The sequence below is a fragment of the Salvelinus fontinalis genome, chromosome 34 (genome assembly GCF_029448725.1).
Source record: "Salvelinus fontinalis isolate EN_2023a chromosome 34, ASM2944872v1, whole genome shotgun sequence".
NCBI classification, from domain to species: Eukaryota; Metazoa; Chordata; class Actinopteri; order Salmoniformes; family Salmonidae; genus Salvelinus; species Salvelinus fontinalis.
In genome coordinates, this window is record NC_074698.1 from 11,478,285 (window position 1) to 11,504,288 (window position 26,004).

Consider the following 26,004-nt stretch of genomic DNA (forward strand, 5'->3'; position numbering starts at 1 on the left):
ACAGTGATGACCGAAACCTTGGAGGTTGGAGTATGTTGTTGTGGTCACTCTCCCCACACATGCCTGTCACATGCACAGTCCGCCACACGCATTAGTTGACACATAGCACCCCTAGAGAGGGGCACTCAATCCAGGACCGCTGTTCTACTTCAGCCTGTACAGCAACCTTCTGACCATATCTCTCTCTCTCTCTCTCTCTCTCTCTCTCTCTCTCTCTCTCTCTCTCTCTCTCTCTCTCTCTCTCTCTCTCTCTCTCTCTCTCTCTCTCTCTCTCTCTCTCTCTCTCTCTCTCTCTCTCTCTCTCTCTCTCTCTCTCGCAGCTGGGGTTATAGTAGTTATGGTGGTGGAGTGGGCTCTCAGATCAGACAGTCACTTCTGTCTTGCTGTTGCTGACAAAGTAGGGCTGTGGAGGCATGTAGTGCTGGCTGCGCGAGGTGCTGTGCATCTCGTTCACCTGCTCTATGGTGCAGTGTTTCTTAGTGCCGTGGCTCTGCCGGCGGCCCACCGTCTCTGAGCCGTCCCAGTTCTTCTGCATGCCCGGGTTGGCGATGGTGTTGGAGCCATAGGCCAGGGTATGGGAGCTGCTGCTGTGGCTGCTGTGGCCCTTGGTGCTCTTGGACTTGTGTCCGTTCTGCTTTAGGGAAGGCTGTAAGGGAGGGCTGTAGGGGTTGCTGGGCTCCTGCTCTATGCGGTGCATCGGGTGCATAGGGAGACTGCCCTTGGCTGCCATCTCTACCATGTGCCGCCGGTTGGTGTAGAAGTTGTCATTAACCTTCTCCGCTGGAAACAGACGTACACACATACACAAGAGCAAAAAAACATAAATGAAAAAATATTGGAATGACAGCCATTTTGTTAATGTCATGCACAGACAATAGCAAATGTTCAGGTCTTTGCTTTGGTGAGATTTATTTAGATTAGTTGAGATATTGAAGTATTTGAGGATTTTGGACTGTTTCCAAATCTATATTTATGTACATGCCATAATAATCCTAAACTGGGGTAGATTACATATTGTCATGTGGGGTGAGGAACAGTTGAGAAAATGGTAGCTAAAGGTTTTTTAAAGGATACCGAGGTGAATAATACATTTTGCCTGAGCCGTGTTGAATGTTGTTCATATGTCCTGTATATCATCATGCCATTTGAGTATAAATGTAAATGATTTTCCCAACAATGCCATTATCATCTGGAAACATGCAGGCTTTAGCTAATAGTAAACAACCCCCTCCAGACTGGTTGGGGAGTTTGCTCTTTTCTAAGCTGGCTGTGTGCACAGTTGTATTGTAATATGCAAATGAATATGTCCCTGAGCATTCTGGAATGTTTACTTGATTTCTATAGTATATTTTATGCTATGTGTTCACTATATCCTTTAACTATCGGACATCATTTGCCCATAAAAGCCACTGACATTGTTACATGGTGTCATTTGACATGTCCAATCTGGCGCAGACCTGTTCTGAAAACATTATCTCCTCACTAATTGTGGAGCAACGCCATACTCTACAGCGTTAGTCATTTCCCTGTGTGACATTTCAGACTTTCTAATTAAATGTCCTGCCGGTGACCTTTAATCTGTTATGATACCCTGGTGGGCGGAGGGAGAGGCAGACGGCCTCAGCCTCAATGTTCTGGATCGGACACCGCTATATTAGAGTGAGACTCTAGCAGTGAGACTCTAGCAGTGAGACTCTAGCAGTGAGACTCTAGCAGTGAGACTCTAGCAGTGAGACTCTAGCAGTGAGACTCTAGCAGTGAGACTCTAGCAGTGAGACTCTAGCAGTGAGACTCTAGCAGTGAGACTCTAGCAGTGAGACTCTAGCAGTGCAGAGCTCCCTCTGAACAAAGTGCTTTCATAGCGTACACATCAATGGCCCACAGCTTAATACACATCAGAGAATCAGAGAGGAGGGAGAGAACCACATTGGTTCATATAGACTCAACCCAAACAGTTAAATAAGTGTCTCCACTGGCACTCATCCCTCTGTTCTCCCCCCTATCCCCTAGTCACCGGACAGCTCTCATTAGATACACTACCGTTCAAAAGTTTGGGGTCACTTAGAAATGTCCTTGTTTTTGAAAGAAAAGCACATTTTCTGTCCATTAAAATAACATCAAATAGATCAGAAATACAGTGTACATTGCTAATGTTGTAAATGACTATTGTAGCTGGAAACGGCAGATTTTTTATGGAATATCTACATAGGCCCATTATCAGCAACCATCACTCCTGTGTTCCAATGGCACGTTGTGTTAGCTAATCCAAGTTTATAATTTTAAAAGGCGAATTGATCATCAGGAAACCCTTTTGCAATTAGGATTAAAGAAGCAATAAAACTGGCCTTATTTAGACTAGTTGAGTATCTGGAGCATCAGCATTTGTGGGTTCGATCATAGGCTCAAAATGGCCAGAAACAAAGAACTTTCTTCTGAAACTCGTCAGTCTATTCTTGTTCTAAGAAATGAAGGCTATTCCATGCGAGAAATTGCCAAGAAACTGAAGATCTCGTACAACGCTGTGTACTACTCCCTTCACAGAACAGCGCACACTGGCCCTAACCAGAATAGAAAGAGGAGTGGGAGGCCCCGGTGCACAACTGAGCAAGAGGACAAGTACATTCGAGTGTCTAGTTTGAGAAACAGACGCCTTACAAGTTCTCAACTGGTAGCTTCATTAAATAGTACCCGCAAAACACCAGTTTCAACGTCAACAGTGAAAAGGTGACTCCGGGATGCTGGCCTTCCTAGGAAGAGTTCCTCTGTGCAGTGTCTATGTTCTTTTGCCCATCTTAATCTTTTATTTTCAGCCAGTCTGAGATATGGCTTTTTCTTTGCTACTCTGCCTAGAAGGCCAGCATCTCGGAGTCGCCTCTTCACTGTTGACGTTGAGACTGGTGTTTTGCGGGTACTATTTAATGATGCTGCCATTTTGAGCCTGTAATCGAACTCACAGATATACTCAACTAGTCTAAAGAAGGCCAGTTGTATTGCTTATTTAATCAGGACAACAGTTTTCAGCTGTGCTAACATAATAGCAAAAGGGTTTCCTAATGACCAATTATGTGCTTTTCTTTCAAGACAAAGGACATTTCTAAGCGACCCCAAACTTTTGAACGGTAGTGTACGTTTCACCACAGTCTTTATATCCCCTAATGATCCGTCTGCAGCTTGACGCCTCTTCACTAGATTAGCAGCAGTCAGAGAAGTTTCATCTGATTGTCTATGATGTCACAGAGAGAATCTGGTGAATGTTCCACATGCCTGCCGCCACATCATCCTCTGTGGGATTGTGCCTCTGCAACTCTGACAGCTGCCATCTCATCCAGCCCCATTTATGGTGAGGGGCTTTGACGTTCCTTTAGTTGAATCGGGCAGAATCCATAAAGAGACCCCTGTTTAATTAGGGTGATAAACACTATCAAATATGTCTCCATCACTTCTTTTAATTCCCCATCAGAAGCAGAGCTGGTTTCTGATGCCTGTCTCTCTGGTTTATTAATCAGAGCGTTTATCTGCTCTGCTAGCTCACTCGCCTGTTTCTCTTATTGGTCTATGGAGAAAACAACTGACTGTTTGAGCATCAATCAGTGTAAAAGAAAAAACTCAGAGATAAAGTCAACATGCTTAGTCATTGCTTTCCTGTGAGCCTAATTAATCATTCCCTTTTTCAAAATTTCAGAGGAATTAGTTCAGCAACATGGCATTTTGCTTCAAATGGAGAGGCAAAGATAACAGGGAAAGTCTCTGACATAACTACATGACGAGGAAATCAACAATATCCCCTGGCACATGACAGCCATACATAAATTAGAATCACAATCTAATTCACTGTCTATGGCATACACACAATACTGAACTTGCAGAGATCTTCATGTAGACTGGTATCCTAAATGAATGCATCAAAGAGAAGGCTGCTTGCAGAATTGTCATGTTCAACTCAATTATAATTACAGCTTTTTGGAGAATGGCATGAGAAATAATTAGCCTAGTGTTTACAGCCAGAAGAGCGTCAGGCAGATCCAAAATGTCTTCAGACACCTCCCTGATGGGGCTCCCGCTCTTTTATAAGTTAGCCAGTTCAGATTGTAAATGTCTGTGAGAAATCCAATTCTGTGACCTTACAAAATCACTGGGGGGACAGCAAGAGAGAATAATTGATTGCTAGATTTTGGTTGATCATTTCCCAAACCTTGGATTTAGCACTCAGGGAATTTAGAGGTGAGGTTGCTGTAAACCAGGCGTTTCCCTAGTGCAGGGGGTGGGTCAAGCTGTGATGTTTCATTTATTATACTTGCCCTCTCAAAATGTTATAAAAAAATCGATTTTCCAATATAATGTTGAAGGATAACTGAAGAGACATGGTTTCATGATCCTAATATCAGTTCTGTGGTCAATAAGATCTGACTCTCAATGTAGATCTTCACTAGTTGATTTTGGTACTGTAACAGTGACTGTCCAACATTTCACAGGGTTCTTCATATATGATGTGCAGCAGCAAAACTATAGGTGATATAGAAAATGTTATTTACGGTTATCATTGGCGCCTAAGAGCAACAAAGGCAAAACAATGGATAGCCTTGAGACATGAAATTTGAAAGACAAATCAATGACATTTATTTTCCTAAAAGCTAGGCTATTTTCCTCCCTTTCTGAAAGGCTAAATTCTACATCTGTTATCCTGTCTAATTGAAATAAACTGTTTACACAGTGTAAATATTTTTGTTGAGAGCCTCTCTTTCTTTGAGGTTTTTCTTTAAACGGAAAGTGTCACATAAACATTGTGTCTCTCAGTAAGTAACCATACAGCATGCTAGGATGGAGACAGAGACCAGGCTAACTGATAATTACAGCAGGCAGCAGAACATATCTACACTAGCTGCTTGGTGTTTTTGCTCATCATTCGAGATCTCCATTGTGTTAATTAGCCCACATTTAATCATGTCATTTGAGTGTGATTACATGGAAGTTCGACACTTCAGAGGCGTATGCTCAATTGCGATCTCGGCTGATATTCTAATCATCACGTCCTCTTTTATGAGAAGAGATGCCTTCAATTTAACAGATGGCCAAATAAATACTCTACCATTCCCATCCATTTCAGTGGAATGGTTTCCCTTTCTCACATGCTATAGGTATGCATGGCATGTGCAGTACAAGTTAAAAGTTTGGACACACCTATTCATTCAAGGTTTTTCTTTATTTTTACTATTTTCTACATTGTAGAATAATAGTGAAGACATCAAAACTATGAAATAACATACATGGAATCATGTAGTAACCAAAAAATAAGAATGGCGCCGGAGAGGATGACTATCGTTTGATTGGCTCTGAACCAACCGTGCTATTTTGTTTGTTTTTAAGCATTTCACTGTAAGGTCTACACCTGTTGTATTCGGCGCATGTGACAAATAAAATTAATTTGATTTCATTTGAAAAGTGTCAAACAAATCAAAATAGATTGTAGATTTTAGATTCTTCAAAGTAACCACCCTTTGCCTTGATGACAGCTTTGCACACTCTTGGCATTCTCTCAACCATCTTCATGAGGAATGCTTTTCCAACCGTCTTGAAGAAGTTCCCACATATGCTGAGCACTTGCTCTCTGCTTTTCCTTCACTCTGCGGTCCAAGTCATCCCAAACCGTATAAATTGGGTTGAGATCGGGTGATTGTGGAGGCCAGGTCATCTGATGCAGCACTCCATCACTCTCCTTGGTCAATAGCCCTTACACAGCCTGGAGGTCTGTTTTGGGTCATTGTCCTGTTGAAAAGCGCAAACTAGATGGGATGGCGTATTGCTGAAGAATTATGTGGTAGCCATGCTGGTTGTGTGCCTTGAATTTTAAATAAATCACAGACAGTATCACCAGTAAAGCACCCGACACCATCACACCTCCTCCTCCATGCTTCACGGTGGGAACCACACAGGTGGAGATCATCACCTACTCTGCGTCTCACAAAGCCATGGCGGTTGGAACCAAAAATCTCACATTTGGACTCATCAGACCAAAGGACAGATTTCCACTTGTCTAATGTCCATTGCTCGTGTTTCTTGGCCCAAGCAAGTCTCTTCTTCTTATTGGTGTCCTTTAGTAGTGGTTTCTTTGCAGCAATTCGACCATGAAGGCCTGATTCACGCAGTCTCCTCTGAACAGTTGATGTTGAGACGTGTCTGTTACTTGAACTCTGTGAAGCATTTATTTGGGCTGCAATCTGAGGTTCAGTTAAGTCTAATGAACTTATGCTCTGCAGCAGAGGTAACTCTGGGTCTTCCTTTCCTGTGGCGGTCCTCATGAGAGCCAGTTTCATCATACCGCTTGATGGTTTTTGCGACTGCACTTGAAGAAACTTTCAAAGTTCTTGAAATTTTCCGGATTGACTTAACTTCATGTCTTAAAAAGTAATGATGGACTGTCATTTCTCTTTGCTTACTTGAGCTGTTCTTGCCATAATATGGTATTTTACCAAATAGGGCTATCATCTGTATACCACCCCTACCTTGTCACAACACAACTGATTGGCTCAAACGCATTAAGAAGGAAAGAAATTCCACAAATGAACTTTTAACAAGGCAAACCTGTTAATTGAAATGCATTCCAGGTGACTACCTCATGAAGCTGGTTTGAGAGAATGTCAAGAATGTGAAAAGCTGTCATCAAGGCAAATGGTGGCTACTTTGATGAATCTCAAATATAAAATATAAAATGTGTTACTTCCTAGTTTTGATAATATAGAAAATAGTACAAATAAAGAAAAATCCTTAAATCAGTAGGTGTCTCCAAACTTTTGACTGGTACTTATATTGTACTGTGAAATATATGTATTTCGTTAGATTTGAAATTATGATTAAATTATATATTACCCCTTTTGATTAGTTGATGAAATCTGATTAGCTATTTTGATTATGAAGTTAATCAGAGAAGCTGCTCAGCGCTTATTCCTGTATCCCCATATCCGCAGATCTTAGAATGAGCAATAAGGGTCTCTTACCGACAGCCTTGAGGGAGGCGTACTTATTGAGCTCTTTCCCAGGTTGCTGTTGCTCATAAGGGCTAGTGATCTGTCCCATGGAAGGGTAAGGGTGGGGAGGAGACCCTAAGCCTGGCATTAGTGATGATCCTGGACCCACACTGTTCATCTGGTTAGCCTCTGTAGGGAGAGAAAGAGAAAGATGGCAGAGAGAGAGGTGTCAGTCTGGCAGAAAAAAGTAAAACATGTCATTAAATATTGATGTTCCATCTGAGTGATTGAGATTATGGGTCCATATAAATGCTACAATGTATTTGCAAGTTAGCAAGTTCGATTGTGCACTATTGTATTGTTTTACCACTTAAGTGAGGCAATATTTTTTACCTTTTACTGCAGTAGGCTAAAACCAGGGTCACACAGTGTTTCTTGGTAGTCTTAAACATATCTACTTTGAAACCTCACTCACATGGCAAAAAGAAATAAAAGACCTGTACCATGTCAGATATAGTTGAAATGTACTACATTTTTAGTTTCCATCCCAATATTACACTTTACATACATCACGTAAGACCATTTGACATAGAAACACCGGATTTTCGGTGACTTATTAAAAAAAAAAAGTTTATAGATTTTGAAATTATGAAAAATATGAATAACATTCTATCCACGAGGCCACTATGTAATTTGGCTGCATGAAAGGGCTATCAGCAGTATTTTTGAAATCAGTGTTTCTTCCTTCCTGTCAGTGGTGAGATGTAAGAGCTGGTGTCACCCAGGAAAGCTGTGGAAGTCGAGACCTGATAGAACTCAAGTAGGCAGCTTACACTATCTCATTGACCTGCCAACACAATTGTTATAGTCTCTTCATGTTAGCCCCGGGATACAAATCATTAACCGTCCATCGCTCCGAGCTAGATGGCTCCTCTAGCCAGCTCACTGTGCTAATCCTCTTCCAATCGAATCTCTTTGGTTTCCTCCAAACAAGCCTCAGCCAAAACCAACAGCAGCGTAGCTCAGCCCCCAGCTGATATGTCTCTCAATAGGCCTGATAGAAATCAATTTGACGGATGGATAAGAATGGACAGAGGTAATTGTTTCAGATCTTTGGTAACATTGCACCCCGTGCTGGTTGGCCCTCCCTGGGGACTCAGCTGGAGAGAGAGAGTGTGATGACTGCTCTTTATAAGATGGTACTAATCCAGCATCCAGCATGCAGACATCTGCTTAATTGAGGAGTGCATGGAACCATGGCAAATTGACTGGCCGCCTGCCTGCTGGCATGGCAGAGCAACCAGATGTTGTGGGCATCATTTTCAACTGGCCCCGCAGGACCCAAAGGAGGTCAGGAGACAGCAGACTGCACCCACGCCCAGGTGTCAGTTTGGGGGACGGTGAATGCCACCTTAATAACTCCAGCCATACTACAGTAGCTATCTACAGTAGAATATCAATAACATAAAGTTAACTAATAGCTCAATATTGATAATGTGTGTAATAGCAGAGTTCCATAAAATGCACTCCGCCAGTTTGGCTGTAGCAGTTACTGATTGGTCAAGGTAATACTGTACATCCATTCAGCCCATGTTGTTGTTGTATCTGTATTCATGTTGCACATGTAAACCTAACTCTCTTCCATTACTGATGTCCACAGCCCAATGTGAGGACCAATACTAGGACCTTGAGAAAGTAGAGTCATTGTAGTAGACATTGTAAGTGCCCATAAACTGCTGCTTGGGCATGTTGAGAACAATAATGAGTTTTCAAAGTACAAGCAATCTGTTGAGCAGCAGATTGAAACTATGGCACGAAATGCTGTTAGTGACAATAGCTTCCTATGTATGACCACATATTCAACAAGTAAAATATAACTGCTTGAAGGTCTGCATTCATTTGAAGGCGACTACAAATTATAAATATCATCTGTTAGAAAAATGGAAAATAACGATCTGACTTCTTATTCTACATTAGATCTACATTAGTAGATCTACATTAGTTCTACATTAGATATTCATTCAAGACTACAATCTTTTTGATTTTCACAGCACCATCAATAAGTAACTGCGTAATATAAAAGCAATATTAAGTAACTGTTTATTATTATTATGATTGATCAATAGACAAAGGTCATTCAGATATTATTTATAGTGAACAGGTCTTTATTAAAAAGAGTACATGAAAAGGTGTTACCTTGAATGTACCTTTTTGAGACTGAGATAAATGAAGAACTATAAACGTCTGCTTTAGAAAATAGAGATGAGAACCTCCAGTTCATTACTCATCTCACAGATGTGAACGTTCAGTAGTAGAAGACCTGGCAACATTTACTCCAGTGTGAATGCTTTTTGAATATATAACTGTTGTGTTCTTACTACGACACAAACAGTAATAAATGATACTTGAAACAGAGATAACGTTGACACGACTTTCTCGTTCAAACTCAAGTTCAAGCACAGTGTGTTCATGCGCAGGCGCAGTACTCAATTAGTATCAATGCTCTAGGTTCCACAATAACAACATCCAGTAGTGCCTATGATAAAAGCTGTATAATAGTATCACATTATATCGTACTTAACAATAACTATGGCCAGAATTCAATCATATCTACAGTGTGACCACCCTCTTTTGCGTCCCCAATCATGATGATCAAAACAGGCTGTCAACTTGTATGTTACACATAATAACTGGCCGTGATTAATGGCATATTTGCGGAGGCACACTGAGGCCAATTAACAACTTAACGACTCTTTTGCAAGTCGACAGGTCAACATGTTCTGAGAGCAGATTTCTCTGGCAAGTTTACACTTCAGTAGATTGCCAAAGGGAGGATAAAAGGGGAAAGGACATACAATCCCCATTACTTATGCCCCAAATCTTACCAAGCAGCTTGCATAATAGGACTCACATCTTGTGTTAACTGTATGCTACTGTACACATACATCTCTCTGCTGCGCTGATGGTATGAGGGGAGAATACAGCCATGACGATCACTGAGTAGTCAACATCAATGTTTGTAATGTTTGTGATGATAAAATACAGGTTAAGTCAAATAAAATGTCTTATCTGTAAGATCTGTTGCATTATAATACCTCATTTTATTGTTGCCATCCAACATCTAATCAGGCACACACACCACAGTGTGAAGAGCAAAGAGCCTCTTTTGCTCGGTCTCATGTTAGTTAGTTGATAAGGAGGTCAGTGGACGTGGAACCCTGTTTGTCAGTGCTGCAACTAGTACACAATATTCCATTCTAATTAGCTCCACAACTAATATACCAAATGCATTTGCACATTTAGCTGAACACTATCATCTGCTTTGGACAGTGGACAATGAGCCGTGAAAGAAATGGATCAAATCAAATCAGATCTAGGCTAAAATGGTTCTGTCTGGAAAAAGACTGATGCCAAGTGGACTGAAATAGATGTTCTGATTTGAAACCGGGTCTTGGTAGCAATGACCATTCGTCAGGGAAGAGATGTCAGCTATCGCTGAAATGTCACCAGAGCTTTTGTTCTCCTCGTCTTCCCGGCTGGCAGGCGATTTGATTGGATTCTAGTCTATTTTTCCCAGACAGTTACTTAATGAATATGCCAGCTTTAGTTACGCTTCCTGGCTCATGACTCAGCAGCAGCCACTGGAAGGTTTCTCTTCTCCAGATGATGAACACAATCATCGCTGGATCTACAGGTCCGAACGGCTGAAGGCAGCAGCGATGTAAGCAAAGATGTCTAGTCTGACTAGTCTGACAGCCGGGCCAAGAGTGCTGTAGCCAACAGCAGGTGCATTAATCCATTTTGGTTGGAGAGGAAAGAAAAATATGTTTCATGATAAGAAAAGTTGCCTGATCTTTCAGAAGTTCAGAACCAAAATGTAGGAATGGACGGCATGAAATCAGCGTATCCCCAGAAAAAAACAGCATGAACTGCAAAACAATTGCTGTTCAAAATCAACTTTTGTTTTCATAAAAATTAATTATGAAGTTGATTCTCTATGTTTATTTCATGCTTATCCACAGGGGAATAAATATGAAGAATGGGAAAAGTTCATAGAAACTACCCTAGCAACTTGCCCACCTAAAGGTTCCATTAAGGCTACTGACTATGATAATCAGAAACTTTGGAAATTCTTATGAAATACTACACTGCCTCCTGGAAACATATTCCTCCTGCTGCACAGTGGTCCCAATAGATACGCTCCAACAGGAGACGGTTCAGGAACAACAGGGGAGGAGAGCATTTAACAGAAGTCTGGAGGGACCCCAGCATGAATGAATGATGATTGTTGAAACGTTCCAGTGTTTTCTGTGGAAAAAGACGAGGGTTTAAAGAGGAAGAGACCATTGCACAGAACTACAATATACTTTAAAGAGAGGAGAAAATGCTTTCGAATGAAGAATAGGGAAGGTGTTTAATTTCCTTAGCGAGTCCAATTAATATGAAAGAGGATAGTGTAGCAGGAGTTAAAAAGCGGGAGGAGGGCAGTGGGAGAATAAGGTCAGGGACAGGAGGCGTGAACCAAACATGAAACAACTGTCAGCACCACTTCAAAAGGACTACTGTACTCTCTTCTGCCACTGAAAAATAAAAGATGGTACAAGTTTAACATTCTAACTTTTTTAACAAGTATCAACTTTTAGAGTCCACTATGCCATGGCGCAGCCTCTCCATGATAATAAAAAATATAATAATAGTGAAATAGGCTAATTAGAACCTAATTTCCCACCGGTCAAATAGATGTTTCCATGCTGTGCTAATTACTTTGTAAAGGGCCATGAAATGATCCGTGTTGTCTCATTAAAAGACATACAGGCAAGCTTTACAACTCTTTCACTACACCTGCTAATAGCTCTGTGACTAGGTGAAAACAATGAGTGGTTTTCAAGAATCATTGTTCTCTGAAATTACCTAACCTCTGGAAATCTGAAGTACAAGCTGTTTCTTTGGCATTGAGCTGCTAATTTAAGGAGTAATACATCCGTCCCTCCATTGTCTGTGTACAATGGATAAAATCCCATTTCATCTGCCAGACATTTGTCCTCTTAACACACCGTTTCTTCTAAATTACTGGAGTCCCACTTCAATTCACTTTCCATCTGTCTGCCACTGGTTAAAAGTGGTCCATTTGTGAAAACTTTTGTAAGGTTAAAGACTCAAAGGTTGTTGCAGGAGTAAGTGAATCAACACTACAGACACAGATACCTTCCAAGAACTCATAAAAAATGCAAGAGTGTATTTTGGGAGCTGGATGCCCCAAAGGGATGGATGGTACAATGGGAAGGGCACTCTCATTCACTGGTTATTTCCAATTGGGGAGTGAAAGTCTGCAGAAGGATTAGTCCTAAGACCTCCAATAACATGTACTGTATAATTTATTAGCAATACTTCATAATATTTGATGCACGCTTGTAGTTTCATCAGATGTTTTGGCATTGCTTTGTTGCATTGAAATATTTCAGATTCAATAAGCATGTACAGAAAATAACCTAATATATGCATACTTCCAATATACCTACTGCAAGGAATGTGATTTCAATACTTTGCACAGTTTGTCCGTATTTGATGTTGATTTTCACAAACTAATTTGTCTAGAATAGTCAGTGTGACATTTAACACTGAGCCTCTCGCAGAAAGCTACTTCTGCTAGACGGATTTACAGGGTATTAGACAGTGCGCAAGAAGAAAGTCAGTCAGTCACTCTTATTTGCCCTGATGGAAGGAGTCTATATTCCATGTAAACGTGTGTCCAGCCCCTGGCTTTTCTTCTTTATACTCATAAAGGTTGGACAAGCTGAGAGATTAATAGTCAGGCCTTGAAGATTGATGAGAAAAACCTTTGACTCACCGGGTAAATCATGACTTGACAGGTAATTTTATAGGTTGAATTTCCTCAGTTGTAATTTACATAAAATAGGCATATGCAGGGGGGGGAACATAACCGATCTGGGTGCAGATGATGGCATAAAAACAGTATCTGAATTCCTACAGACTGAGGAAAGCCATTGTCTGTGTAATCCAATCTGACAGGTAGAGCTCACTGTGAGATGAAAGCAGCAGAAGAATCAATAACGCCTCCTCTCTTCTCCTCTCTCAGAGCATTGTTCACTCCTTCTCTGTGCTCTACCTGCTTCCATTACCTTAAATTCATACGCATTCATCAGCTCACCTCTGAAATGTATCCTGCGCTTCCAGACTCTGAGTGTTATTGAGGGCGACACTTCACTTTGTAAATGTTGATGTTTATTGGCTCGATTGGCAAACTAGGTGAACAGGTTTCTCTCCAGAGGCAAGTTTGACGACGCCAACTAAGTAATGGAAACTCCAACTTACAATGACCTGTCTCCATAGTTCATACATTAACCAGTTGGCAACACCCACATGAGCAACAGTTCATACTCCCATTATTTATCTGCTGAGGGAGAACAGGCTCTGCTGCGCTCACAAAAAGCCTGCATGAAATTAACATTTAATGAACTCATATGCTATGTAAATCTAATGTATAAGCTTTGTCTTTTTGTATTACTGAATGAAATTGACGTTCCCCTATGCTAAGAGTATATTGGATGGACAACACAGTTATTTTGTCAAACTTATTCATTACAGTGACACCATTGTATGTGCTTTACGAATGGATAATTCAGTAAACAGTTAGGTAAAAATACAAGCACAGAATAACGATTTGCAAAAGGTACATTAAATATAGATAAAACATATTCAATATTTTGTGCATTAAGATGTGTGTGCTGTGGTCTGGGTGAACTACTTAATACCATGCATGATGGTGGGTTTGTGTGCACTATTTGTGATAATGGTACTCTCCATGCCACCAGTTGGGTCAAAGGGGTCCGTGCATGGAAGTGTGCGTTTCATTCGTCTATAGTACAGACACAAACGTGACTTCTACAAAATCAATAATATGCCCACAGCAATGCAAAAGCTAATCACTATCTGCTCATCCAAGTGCTTGCATATTGCCATGTGCTACTTATGGTACATGAAATCATTCCGTTTAGACAAGAGAGAACGTCATTTGTCTTCCATTAGTGGGAGTAAACCCTCATCTCACTTTTCAACCTTGTTGTATCAAGCTTCTCTTCTCAGCCTGCGAGCTTGACAAGGTGTTATCATTCATGTCAGCTACCAACAAAGATATAGAACTACAGTATTAGTATGCAGCGCCAGTACTTTTAAAGGTTTGGCCCTTAGGCGGAAGCTTAACTAAAGTGTCTCAAAATGATCACAGCATTCTTTTGTCTAGTACCATTCAACAAGGCAGATATAAAAAGGAAGAGGAGATACAAAATGCCCTGTTAAAAAAAAGGCATGTAACTGGAAATAAAGGTGATTATGTGTAACCGTTTTCCATTCATCATTGTAGGTAGTAGTAACCCATTTAAATACAGTTTCCTGTGACACTGTCTTGTGGGAAAGGGCCTGCCAGACCGTCCGTCCGTGTGTGTTGGCAGCAAGGGAACTTTCTTCTCTTCGGCTGGATGCCTAGAGAGAAAAGAGGCCAAGTGGCCACAGGTGCCCCTTGCTCACACAGGCAGGCCTGGAGGAGAGGGATAGGACCGTGCGTGTGGCCAAGATGGCCCCAGCAGCACACAGGACAGAAGTGGAGTGTAGCCTAGCCTAGCCGCCAGCCAGCCACCCACCCAGAGGAGAGGCAACTAGAGGAGTGGGAACTAGAACAAAGCCCTGTCTGTCTGAGAGGATTGTGTCATCTGTGACGGCTGACACGTGTGAGAACTCCCTCTGGACCATTTCACTCAGTGCCAACCAGGCACCCACAACCCCTGCCATAGAGGCAGTATCCATCCTAGGGAGGCAGCCCTGGCATGGGTACACTTGACAGTGCCAGACATGGCTAGGGGACGAGGAGGGGAACAGGCGCAGGACTGTGCCCTATAGACACACCACTCTACCCCCTGCCCAGAAGTGAGTCAACGAGACAGAAGCAAAACGCCAGGGAGAAAATAACCATTTTAGTGGAGCTGTTGTGCAGTCAAAACAACAGCAGTCCTCAACACATATGGGAAGGAAGCACAAAGCGTTGTCTCCCGACAATGTATTCTCAAGGCTATAATCTCAGGGATATAGCAGACTATATTCTGTATACAGGGTACAGGATTTAGTCATTTGTTTCTGAAGGCTTTTTCTGTTGATTGGGAGAAAGGACACTTTGTATGCTAACAGGCTTTGTTGTTCTATTGTAATATCTGTCCATTGTAGCTAGTTGATCTAATGTTACAAATCCATCTGTGCTGCCCTGTTTTCTTGAATCTCACATACTACTGCAGCCGAACAAGTGGATTAATTTGCTGAACTCTTACCAACCAACTGAAGAGGGCTCAGTCACATAGCTAGTGCTGCTGTTCCTGCCGGTGCAATTATTTACCTCTCATCTCCAGTTGACAAAATTAGATCCTTGTGTCTTTGTTTATCTCGTAACAATATAGTCTGTGTGTGTGTGTGTGTGTGTGTGTGTGTGTGTGTGTGTGTGTGTGTGTGTGTGTGTGTGTGTGTGTGTGTGTGTGTGTGTGTGTGTGTGTGTGTGTGTGTGTGTGTGTGTGTGTGTGTGTGTGTGTGCGTGTGTGTGCGCGTGTGTATATGAAAGCCACACCTTGGTGTCCTCAAATACATCAAAACGACAGTGACGGTGATAGATTTTCCTGTGGGCGCAAACAGGGCACAGCCCATTTTGTTGCAACCAGATGCAAACCTGGCATGAAAATGTAAATAACATGGGAGGTATGTTGTTGTACAACTGAGGCATTATCTACAAAGAGAGAACTACCAGACCCAGTAGAGATTTAATGCTAGTGTACTACAATGACTGAACGTTGACTGGGTATTACTATGCTGCTCCTGAACTCAAAGTGCTGCTCCTGAACTCAAAGTGCTGCTCCTGAACTCAAAGTGCTGCTCCTGAACTCAAGGTGCTGCTCCTGAACTCAAAGTGCTGCTCCTGAACTCAAGGTGCTGCTCCTGAACTCAAGGTGCTGCTCCTGAACTCAAAGTGCTGCTCCTGAACTCAAAGTGCTGCTCCTGAACTCAAAGTGCTGCTCCTGAACTCAAAGTGCTGCTCCTGAACTCAAAGTGCTGCTCCTGAACTCAAAGTGCTGCTCCTGAACTCAAAGTGCTGCTCCTGAACTCAAAGTGCTGCTCCTGAACTCAAAGTGCTGCTCCTGAACTCAAGGTGCAGCTCCTGAACTCAAGGTGCAGCTCCTGAACTCAAGGTGCAGCTCCTGAACTCAAAGTGCTGCTCCTGAACTCAAAGTGCTGCTCCTGAACTCAAAGTGCTGCTCCTGAACTCAAAGTGCTGCTCCTGAACTCAAGGTGCTGCTCCTGAACTCAAGGTGCAGCTCCTGAACTCAAGGTGCAGCTCCTGAACTCAAGGTGCAGCTCCTGAACTCATGGTCTCCTGGACTAATAAAGTCTGGTGGTTTTGAGGTTGTAAGATGCATGGTTGTGATTGTTTGGGTTTCTATTCTGACAATGACCATTTCTTTCCCAAGCGTCCATTTGTTACAAGAAACGTCTGGTCGTCTGTTGACATGAACTACCTCTGACTTTGCTGACCTAGTAATAATTACAAAAGAGTAATGGAAGAACAGTAATTTTCACAAACACTATGACAAGCATTGTATGGTCAAAACAGCAATATATTTTTCAGAGGGATGTGTTTCCTATGGTATTGTAGATCGTGGATAGTGTGATGCCAAGAATGCACTAATAATGCTCATGATCTAACATGGGCTGTGCTTCATCTACATTTTAAATCTGTTTATAAATGTAGATATTCATCATTTAGCTGGGAGTAAACTTAAACACTTACCACTTAAGAGGGGCTTGCCACCACTAGCCAACAAAGAAAAGATGACCAAAGAACCCTCTTTAAAGAGTAAGTGAAGAAAGCCCCCTTTGAAGCTGTGACCATTCTCAGTGGACATTAATATTAATATTACATTACATCAGATGTGTTAGAACCCCCAACAGGCCCTCTGTGTAATTTCCCAATCACCAGCCAGCATGGAGGCAGAGTATCCTGAATAGTGTGAGGATGTTCAGAACATGTCTAAGGTATCTGCAGTAACCCCCATGTTATTGAACTACTCAAAAATGCCATTAGGCCTAAAATAAATCCTTGTCATTGGTCATACATGAGGGCATTGGGTTTTGGTGTCTGGTCGGCAGTCTGGTATATGATAAACCTACAGCCTACTTTTCAAATACATTGTTGAACATGGTGTGTTGTTTTAATGTACTGTACAGGGAGGGATTCATGTTCATCTTTTTCGGGTTACATTTTGCTGTAGGTTTAAATGTAGCTTACTAATAGCTGTACTATGACCCATCAGTGAGGCAGCCATAGGCCACAGCGCTGAAGCTCCCATCCCATCGCTAGCTGCTCCTGAGCCCCTGATTTCCACCTACCTGTCAACATGTCGGCTGGCTGGTAATGAACGGATCATTATTCCAGGAGGGGGCACGGAAGAAAAAAAGGGGTCTCTGTTTAAAGAATGATTAATTATTCGCCTGTCATGGCAGCACCAAGAACGCCTGAATTCATTAAAGTGAATAATAATAATTTCAGCTGTAGGAGAAAACTCATCTCGTAGGCATACCTTGAGGTACAGTAGCCTTGATGTTCAGGGTACCATATGCCTGTGACAACCAGGCAGCCGTTTCCTGAAAGATACTACCTTGTCCACACATTTCCGTACTCTACTTTGGTGGGCTTCGATATGAAGAGGAGAAAGTGGAAGCATTAACCAAAGAAAATGCTTATTCTACAGTTGATGTGTTGAAAACAAAAAACTAAGCTGCCTATTAGGAATGTTCATTCATTATTAGTATTTCCCTCAAAGCATGATTATTATGATATTTAAGGGTGCCTCAAATGTCTTTATGTATAGTTTTCCTCAGGGGAATTTCCCTAGATTAGTCTTTTTTTATCAGTTCAGTCTGAAGATGAAAGGGGCAGAACGAAATCAGTGTCAGCACAATTTTGTGAGATTGCCATGGATACAGGCATGCACAATCCTATAGGAGTTGACAGTGTAACAGCAAACTGCAAGTGTATAATCAGGTCCTTTTGCCACTGTGGGGAAATTAATTCAGTCAGATATAATGTATTCTGCCTCTTAAATTAGTGTAATTCAACAACAATCACTTTTTTCTGCTCCTATCTATTTTATCTACAACAGCAAAAATCCATGGACAGGCCACTTGGTCATCATACCTTTGTTTCCATGGAGATGTCATGCATATTGGCACCATATGTATTAGTTCCATCATGTGACATAATGGAATCAGAATGGAAACCATCTGAGCCATATACAGTGCCTTCAGAAAGCGTTCACACCCCTTGACTTTTTCCAAATTTTGTTGTGTTACAGCCTGAATTTATAATTGATAAAATGTATATTTTATTTGATATATTAATTACACTTTGTATAGTATATCAATACACCCAGTCACTACAAAGATACAGGTGTCCTTCCTAACTCAGTTGACGAAGAGGAAAGAAACCGCTCAGGGATTTCACTATGAAATGTACTTTATGTCCTGAATACAAAGCATTATGCTTAGGGCAAATCCAACACATCACTGAGTACCACTCTTCATATTTTCAAGCATGGTGGAGGCTGCATTATGTTATGAGTATGCTTGTAATCGGTAAAGACAGGGGAGTTTTTTTGGATAAAAATAAATAAATGGAATAGAACTAAGCACAGACAAAGTCCTAGAGGAAAACCTGGTTCAGTCTGCTTTCCAAAAGACACTGGGAGACAAATTCACCTTTGAGCAGGACAATAACCTAAAACACAATGCCAAATATACACTGGAGTTACTTACCAATATGACATTGAATGTTCCTGAGTGGCCTAGTTACAGTTTTGACCTAAATCGGCTTGAAAATCTATGGCATGACTTGAAGATTGCTGTCTAGCCATGTTCAACAACCAACTCGACAGAGCTTGTAGAATTTTAAAAAGAATAATGTGCAAATATTGTACAATCCTGGTGTGCAAAGCTCTTAGAGATTTACCCAGAAAGACTGACAGCTGTAATCGCTGCCAAAGGTCATTCTAACATGTATTGTCTCAGGGGTGTGAATACCTATGTAAATTAGACATTTCTGTATTTCATTTTAAATACATTTGCAAAAATGTCTAAAAACATGTTTTCAGTTTGTCATTATGGGTTATTGTATGTAGATGGGTAAGAAAAAATATATTTAATCCATTTTGAATTTAGGCTGTAACACAACAAAATGTGGAATATATCAAGGGCCATGAATACTTTCTGAAGGCACTGTATAGCATGCATGATCTGAAGCACTGGAAACCACGGACTCTTCTTGTATAAAAGAGGGGACTTTGTATTGTGAATGTCAAAGCCCTTCAAAAAAAATGCATAGCCATGGTCTAATCATAACACAGTTCTTTCATAATCAATTAAAGGTCTGACGAGGGTTAATGAACATTTCAAAATTGGTCTTTGAAACAAAGGCCTCATTACTTGAATGTACTTGAAGTCTACGGCCATAACAATGGGAGAAAGCTTTCCCACTGGGCACAGACATCAGTGCGACGTCTAATTTTGATTTACATTTGGTTGATTTATCGACTAACTTGAATTCAACGTGAAATAAACCAAAAATGTCATCCTGTCATTTGATTTAGGTTAAAAGTTAAGTGAAAAAAATACTAAATTCCCTTACGTTGATGACTTTTTGCAAATCCAATCAGTTTTCCACGTTGATTCAATGTCATCACATTTGAGTTTTGGGGTTGAAGTGACTTGGAAACAACGTTGAATCAACCTGTTTTTGCTAAGTTGGTTGCTTAAAATCATATTGTACAATTACAAAAAAGCACAATATGCAGATAAAAACATATTATTTTTAATAGATACCTTGATATTGACACAAGTAAGCCTTTCACCATGCTAATGAGTCTCTTTCAATTGAATCCTCAATACAGCAAGTGTTCAGTGTAATATAACATCAGATTGAAAACCCAGGAGGAGATGTTACTCAAACACATTAACCTAATTACTTGTGCTGCCACCTCTTCAGAGCGCTACTCTCTCACAAGACACAGTTCACACACAGACAGTCCTCTTTGGCAGTCAATGTATGCCATGGGGTGTCATACATGGACATCAGCCTCAGTAGATTAGATACCCTGCATAATTCACATTCAGTGGAATAGCCTGTCTAAGTGAGAGCTTCTGCTAGCGTAGTGTGCTTGCTTTACATGTGTGATAATGAGATTCATTCACCAGAATAACACTCTTCAGGCGCCTCAGCCCAAAGGGTTTCATTCCCTTCCCATTCTATTGATGCTGTATTAGGCAAATTTGAAAATCAATTTGAATTAAACTATTTCCCTTGTTCTGATTGTGTCTTTTCTTTTTTTTACACCACTATAGCAACCCTGATTATGATCTCTAGTCTCGTGGCTGAGGTTTCTTACTATTCTTGCTGAGGTACCATGCTACCATAAAAAGCCCTGTCAATTTCCTGACTTGATGTCTGTCTACTAAGCTGTACCCAGTGGGTTACCTAATTCCAAACAATCACACACTGTGTTGCTGACTGAGAGTATGTGCCTGCCAGTCAGTCTCAGCACTTGCGGCCTTAAGCACTTTAATGGCATTTCAGACCGGAGAACCTCAGTAATGTAAAGGTTGTTTTAGTCCCAGTGCTCTATGGAATGGCCCTGCTCCCAGCACAGTTACACACCCCACTCTCTGGGTTATTACCCCTCAGCCTGCATGGAGATGGGGTCAGCTCTTTAGCAGCACAACACCAGGGTGTCTCCCCTCACACACCTCCCTGCGCCTCTCCACATCTTCAACAGGGAGCTCACTGGGTGAAGCTGTTCACACTGATACAATAACCCGTCACATCTTCTCATGAAACAGCAAGACACTGCTCTGCCTGTGAGACTTTTTACAAGAGAACAGTCAGTGTGGGAATGAGTGTGAATAGCTGCTCAAAGAAACCTGTGCTGTCATCCCACTTTATTGAATAAGGGTTCCAGTTAGCCTAACTAAACAACACTACCTCTATTACAATACAGCACACACCTTAATAGTGACAAACTGCTCCTTCTGATTCTATAATGCCCACATTATACCAAACCAATAAAAAACAGTGTGTTGAATTCTAGTGGAATCACACACTGCTTTCACCCAATCCCTGGCCTTCTAAGGACACCTGAAAAGCTATGTCACACTAAATTACACATCCCTTTTGTGAGCCGACACAGTGGAGATTGAAGAGGTCCTTGTTGCTTCAACTTGATGTGACGGACTAAGAGAGATAGTGTTGTGCTTGGAGGAAGTGGGAGGGCCACTGACAAAGGAAGAGATTACCCAGAACCCACCTCTCCACTCATCTACACTCTCCAATCCACAGTGCTATTGTGTGAAAACGTATGGATCCTTCCCAATACTGTGAGGAGAGACAATGCCAATGTATGTCCATGCAGCCCACCTGATTGCAGAACTGGGTCTCCAATCCCTTTGGTAATTCCTACCCAAGGGATGGGACAAAAATGGCAGCTCTTCACGCGAATACAAGCTACAAGCTTCAATTATCGGTGGAAGCTACACTCAGCTACACTCAAGAATCAAAGTGGAGGCTCTTGACCCGGAGCTGCCTGATCTACTTCAGTTTTTGACAAAAAAACAAAAAAACACTGTTGCCATTTGCTTATGCCGTCAACATAAATCTAGTATTCCCATTATCATTCTCTCCAAGTTGAATTTGTCTTTCACACACAAACAAACAGCTTGTTTTTCATGTCAAACATTGACACTCCTTTTCAGCAGGAAAAATGCACTACCATAAGTAAACATGTCATTTTACTTCTCTCCAACAACAGACAGCATGCATTACAATCACTTCCAAACAAGCAAATGGGGAAAAGTCTGTCCATTGCCATTAGTGACTAAAGCCTAGCCTGTGTGATTGCAACCGGCAATCTGAGACATGCAATGCATAATAAAATAATACATCCTGCATCATTCATGAGTGTGAGTGAGGGAGTGAGTGAGCGAGTGAGTGAATGAGTGAGTGAATTCTTGCTGGTCTGTGTAGATGTGTGCCTGCCTGATTGAGAGAGACTAAAAAGAGAGGGATGAGAAAGAAAGAGCCAGTTGTAAGAGATGGAGAGCAGCGAAAGCCTTATACTACTATTAGTCAGCGGCGGTTGATGATGATAATTATCCCAGTGTGTTAAATGATTACTGAGGCTGTGAGTAATTGCTTCAGCAGCTCACAGGACTCTCCAAAATGGACTTCTTTCACAACTCTCTTATCTGGAGCAGCTAAATCAGGCGAGCCAGGAAGGCAAAGGGTGGTGGTGAATAAGCCTTTTGAATTTCACAGCTGCCTCACTACAACCACAAAGACCAATCGGAGACTGTTGGGCACTTCAATAGGACTCCAGCATAGAATTGATGAAAGTGAAAATGTCAATGTTCTCTTGCGTGATAAGGTTTACTGTTAGTGGCTGTTTTGAAACATTGTGTGTATGTGTGTACAGAGGTAAAGATTGTGCATGATTCGTCTGATCACAGCAGTCAGACCCTCAGTCTTCTGCAGATGGCATCCTGTTTATACCATCTCTGTATCTCAATCATGACCATACCCAATGCATTGCAGAGCTCCACATAATAGACTATGCATCTTACCATTGGTTGTACTTTCCAATGTGTATCAAACTATTGTTGTAGTGGCTATTCTCTATGAAATGAGACATTGGATGGAAGAGGCCTACTTACGGAGACTGTTAGCAGGTATCCTGTTGGCTTGCATGTTGTCATAGTGCTGTCCATGCACTCCAATGTCTTCTGAGTGTTCTCCTGGCCCGGGCTGGCGCATCACCTGGGCTAGAGCCCTGACAAAAAACACAAACACCTCAATCAGCTGGTTCCCTCAATAATAATGGCTATGAAATCGAGCAAATTTACAGTAGCTCAAACGCTGTAAACCTCGATATTTATCTGACATTTATCGGAAATCCTTACAGGTCTTAATGTTTGAATAATGTAGATTAAATCAAATCAATTACTCTCATGCTTGTAGATGAACTACCAATGACCAATTAGCATATGCTCAAAGGGTTTTCATTGATATGCACAGTACCATTTATGCTATATTGGGTTAGTGGGATCACCTTCCTTTGTGCATTGATAATTTAGTTGAGAATTATGACAAATCACAATAGGGATCACAAGGCATGTTGAGACAAAGGCAGCCCACTGAGCACAGACGTCAGTTCAACGTCTAGTTTTGATTTACTTTTGGTTGAGTTGTCAACTAACATAAGTTCAACGTGAAATTAAAGTCATCACATTGAATCTTTTTGTTGAAATGACATGGAAACAACATTGAATCAACCAGTTTTTGGGGGAAGTGAACCTTAAGTTCGCTTCCCCCCCCAAAAAGAACAACGAATCTAATTAAAATGATGAAATCTAGGGCAGTGAGATAATTAAAAACAATTGCAGGTGTAATGGAGTAAAAAAGTGGCTTTTAATGGCACCATGTTGGTAGATGACATCAAGGGAGATGAGAGCATGGCTCATCACACACTACTATCTCCAGCACATCTGGTTTTACTAGGACATAGTGAGCATGGCTCATCAAACACTACTATCTCCAGCACATCTGTTTTTTTCTAGGACATAGTGAGCATGGCTCATCACACACTACTACCTCCAGCACATCTGGTTTTACTAGGACATAGTGAGCATGGCTCATCACACACTACTACCTCCAGCACATCTGGTTTTACTAGGACATAGTGAGTATGGCTCATCACACACTACTATCTCCAGCACATCTGGTTTTACTAGGACATAGTGAGCATGGCTCATCACACACTACTACCTCTAGCACATCTGGTTTTACTAGGACATAGTGAGCATGGCTCATCACACACTACTACCTCCAGCACATCTGGTTTTACTAGGACATAGTGAGTATGGCTCATCACACACTACTACCTCCAGCACATCTGGTTTTACTAGGACATAGTGAGCATGGCTCATCACACACTACTACCTCCAGCACATCTGGTTTTACTAGGACATAGTGAGTATGGCTCATCACACACTACTACCTCCAGCACATCTGGTTTTACTAGGACATAGTGAGCATGGCTCATCACACACTACTACCTCCAGCACATCTGGTTTTACCAGGACATAGTGAGCATGGCTCATCACACACTACTACCTCCAGCACATCTGGTTTTACCAGGACATAGTGAGCATGGCTCATCACACACTACTATCTCCAGCACATCTGGTTTTACTAGGACATAGTGAGCATGGCTCATCACACACTACTATCTCCAGCACATCTGGTTTTACTAGGACATAGTGAGCATGGCTCATCACACACTACTATCTCCAGCACATCTGGTTTTACTAGGACATAGTGAGCATGGCTCAAGACATCAACGCAATTGGACAGGTATTCACAGTCACTCACAAATAAAATATAGTAGGCTGGATAGGTATTGCCTATGATTGCCAATCAAATTGTGGTCAGAAGAACTGACTGAGCATGTATATTTATTCTATATTTTAACACTTCCCACTAGGCAAAAACTGATTGGATCATGAATCAATGTTGTTTCCATGTGTATGTGACCAATACAATTTGATTTGATTTGATTTCAACCAACAAATCTATGTGATGTGGGAAAAACGACTGGATTTGAAAAAGGTCATCAAGGTAAGGAAACTTCGTATTTATTTCACCCAACTTTTAACCCGAAATGTTTTGTTGATTTTTGTTGTTGATTTCAACCAAATGTAAATCGAAACTAGAAATTGAACTGACGTCTGTGTCCAGTGGGTTATCACCTATTTTAACAAAACAGCATCTTTAATGCATCAAAATATTTCAAGGAAACTTCTGACACCCAAATACAAGTTAAATTCCTGCATTCATTTAGGCTATCCAAAGTTGTTACTGCATTGCGCACAGGGACTGCTGCTGTTGTTTACCTTGACATGTTTTCTCTGTGTGGACGGTGCGCCTTTTCAAGTCCAAGTTTTGTGAAAATCCCAACGAGGGCCATTATGGCAACAACTCCACATATTATATACACAATTAAGTTTGTCTTGTCCTTTGTGGGGTCGTGAGTGGGGTCTTTTTTCTTAGGCGGGGGTCTGCCTGTCATCATCCACGGCGGGGTGTCATAGTTTTTGCAGGTTGTCTGGTCCAGCCGCGAGCTTGTAAACTCACAGCAGAATCTGAAGCCACAGGTCCCGCAGCAGTACAGGTAACTGCCCGTCTGGCACACAAACGGCGGATCCCACTGGCCCATCACATCGTAATAACCCCGGCATCTGTCCTCTGTATGCGGACTCTCCGAAACACTATTCTCTCTGTTCAATTTTGACTCGTTGGTACCCGTTGGTACCATAATAAAGCCGTCCAGCTTCTGCCCTGGCTCCCCCTCCGCGTCGCATACAAGAACTTTCACCAAAAAGTAGCCAAGCAACAACCCCGCGCTTCTCATCATGTGCGTCCCTTTGTTACTTTTCTTCTCCACTGTAGACGAAGGAAAGGCGATGACCAGGTATCATTACAAGCTTGTACGCATAATCCAAGAACATGAAACACAGCCATCCGCGATGATTATCATGATTACGCAACGCAACTTCTGCGCGTAATTGTCCGTCAGCGCACGGTGATGTTGTATGGCAATTTGTGTAAATGTTATATCTGTTCCAATTGCGTATAACAAACAAACTGATGAGCTCTTTACACTGATGCGACAACAACTATTTTACAGTTGCTACATGTATCTTGAATAGGTTTAAATCATTTCTCTGCGCTGCGCCACAGACATCCTCCGTTGACAGTCGGAGCCCTTGTTGGTAGTTCACTCCAGGCAGTGGGAATATTACCGAACCGATTACCGACAGAGTGGGAGAGTGGGGAAGAAAGAGGAGGTGGAGACACTTGTGGTAGGTGGGAGAGAGACAGGCAGAAAGA

The 26,004-nt window shown here is 41.7% G+C and overlaps 1 protein-coding gene across 1 annotated transcript; it reads right to left on the reverse strand.

Annotated features, from left to right (window-relative positions):
- Positions 1-243: 243 nt before the first annotated feature.
- On the reverse strand, positions 244-26,004 carry LOC129833094 (protein shisa-9B-like). The gene is made up of 4 exons (XM_055897387.1): positions 25,008-26,004; positions 22,770-22,885; positions 6,993-7,151; positions 244-780 (listed from the first exon to the last, which is right to left on the reverse strand). Exons 1-4 carry the CDS (start codon positions 25,526-25,528, stop codon positions 362-364), a joined length of 1,215 nt encoding a protein of 404 aa, XP_055753362.1. The 5' UTR covers positions 25,529-26,004; the 3' UTR covers positions 244-361.

Bases quoted from the DNA above. Each gene is read 5' to 3' on its own strand.
- LOC129833094 (XM_055897387.1), bottom strand. From the start codon at position 25,528: ATGATGAGAAGCGCGGGGTTGTTGCTTGGCTACTTTTTGGTGAAAGTT. The intron at 7,152-22,769 runs GTAAGTAGGCCT...CTCTCCCTACAG, and splicing joins GATACCTGCTAACAGTCTCC to AGGCTAACCAGATGAACAGT. The intron at 781-6,992 runs GTAAGAGACCCT...GTCTGTTTCCAG, and splicing joins CGCCTCCCTCAAGGCTGTCG to CGGAGAAGGTTAATGACAAC.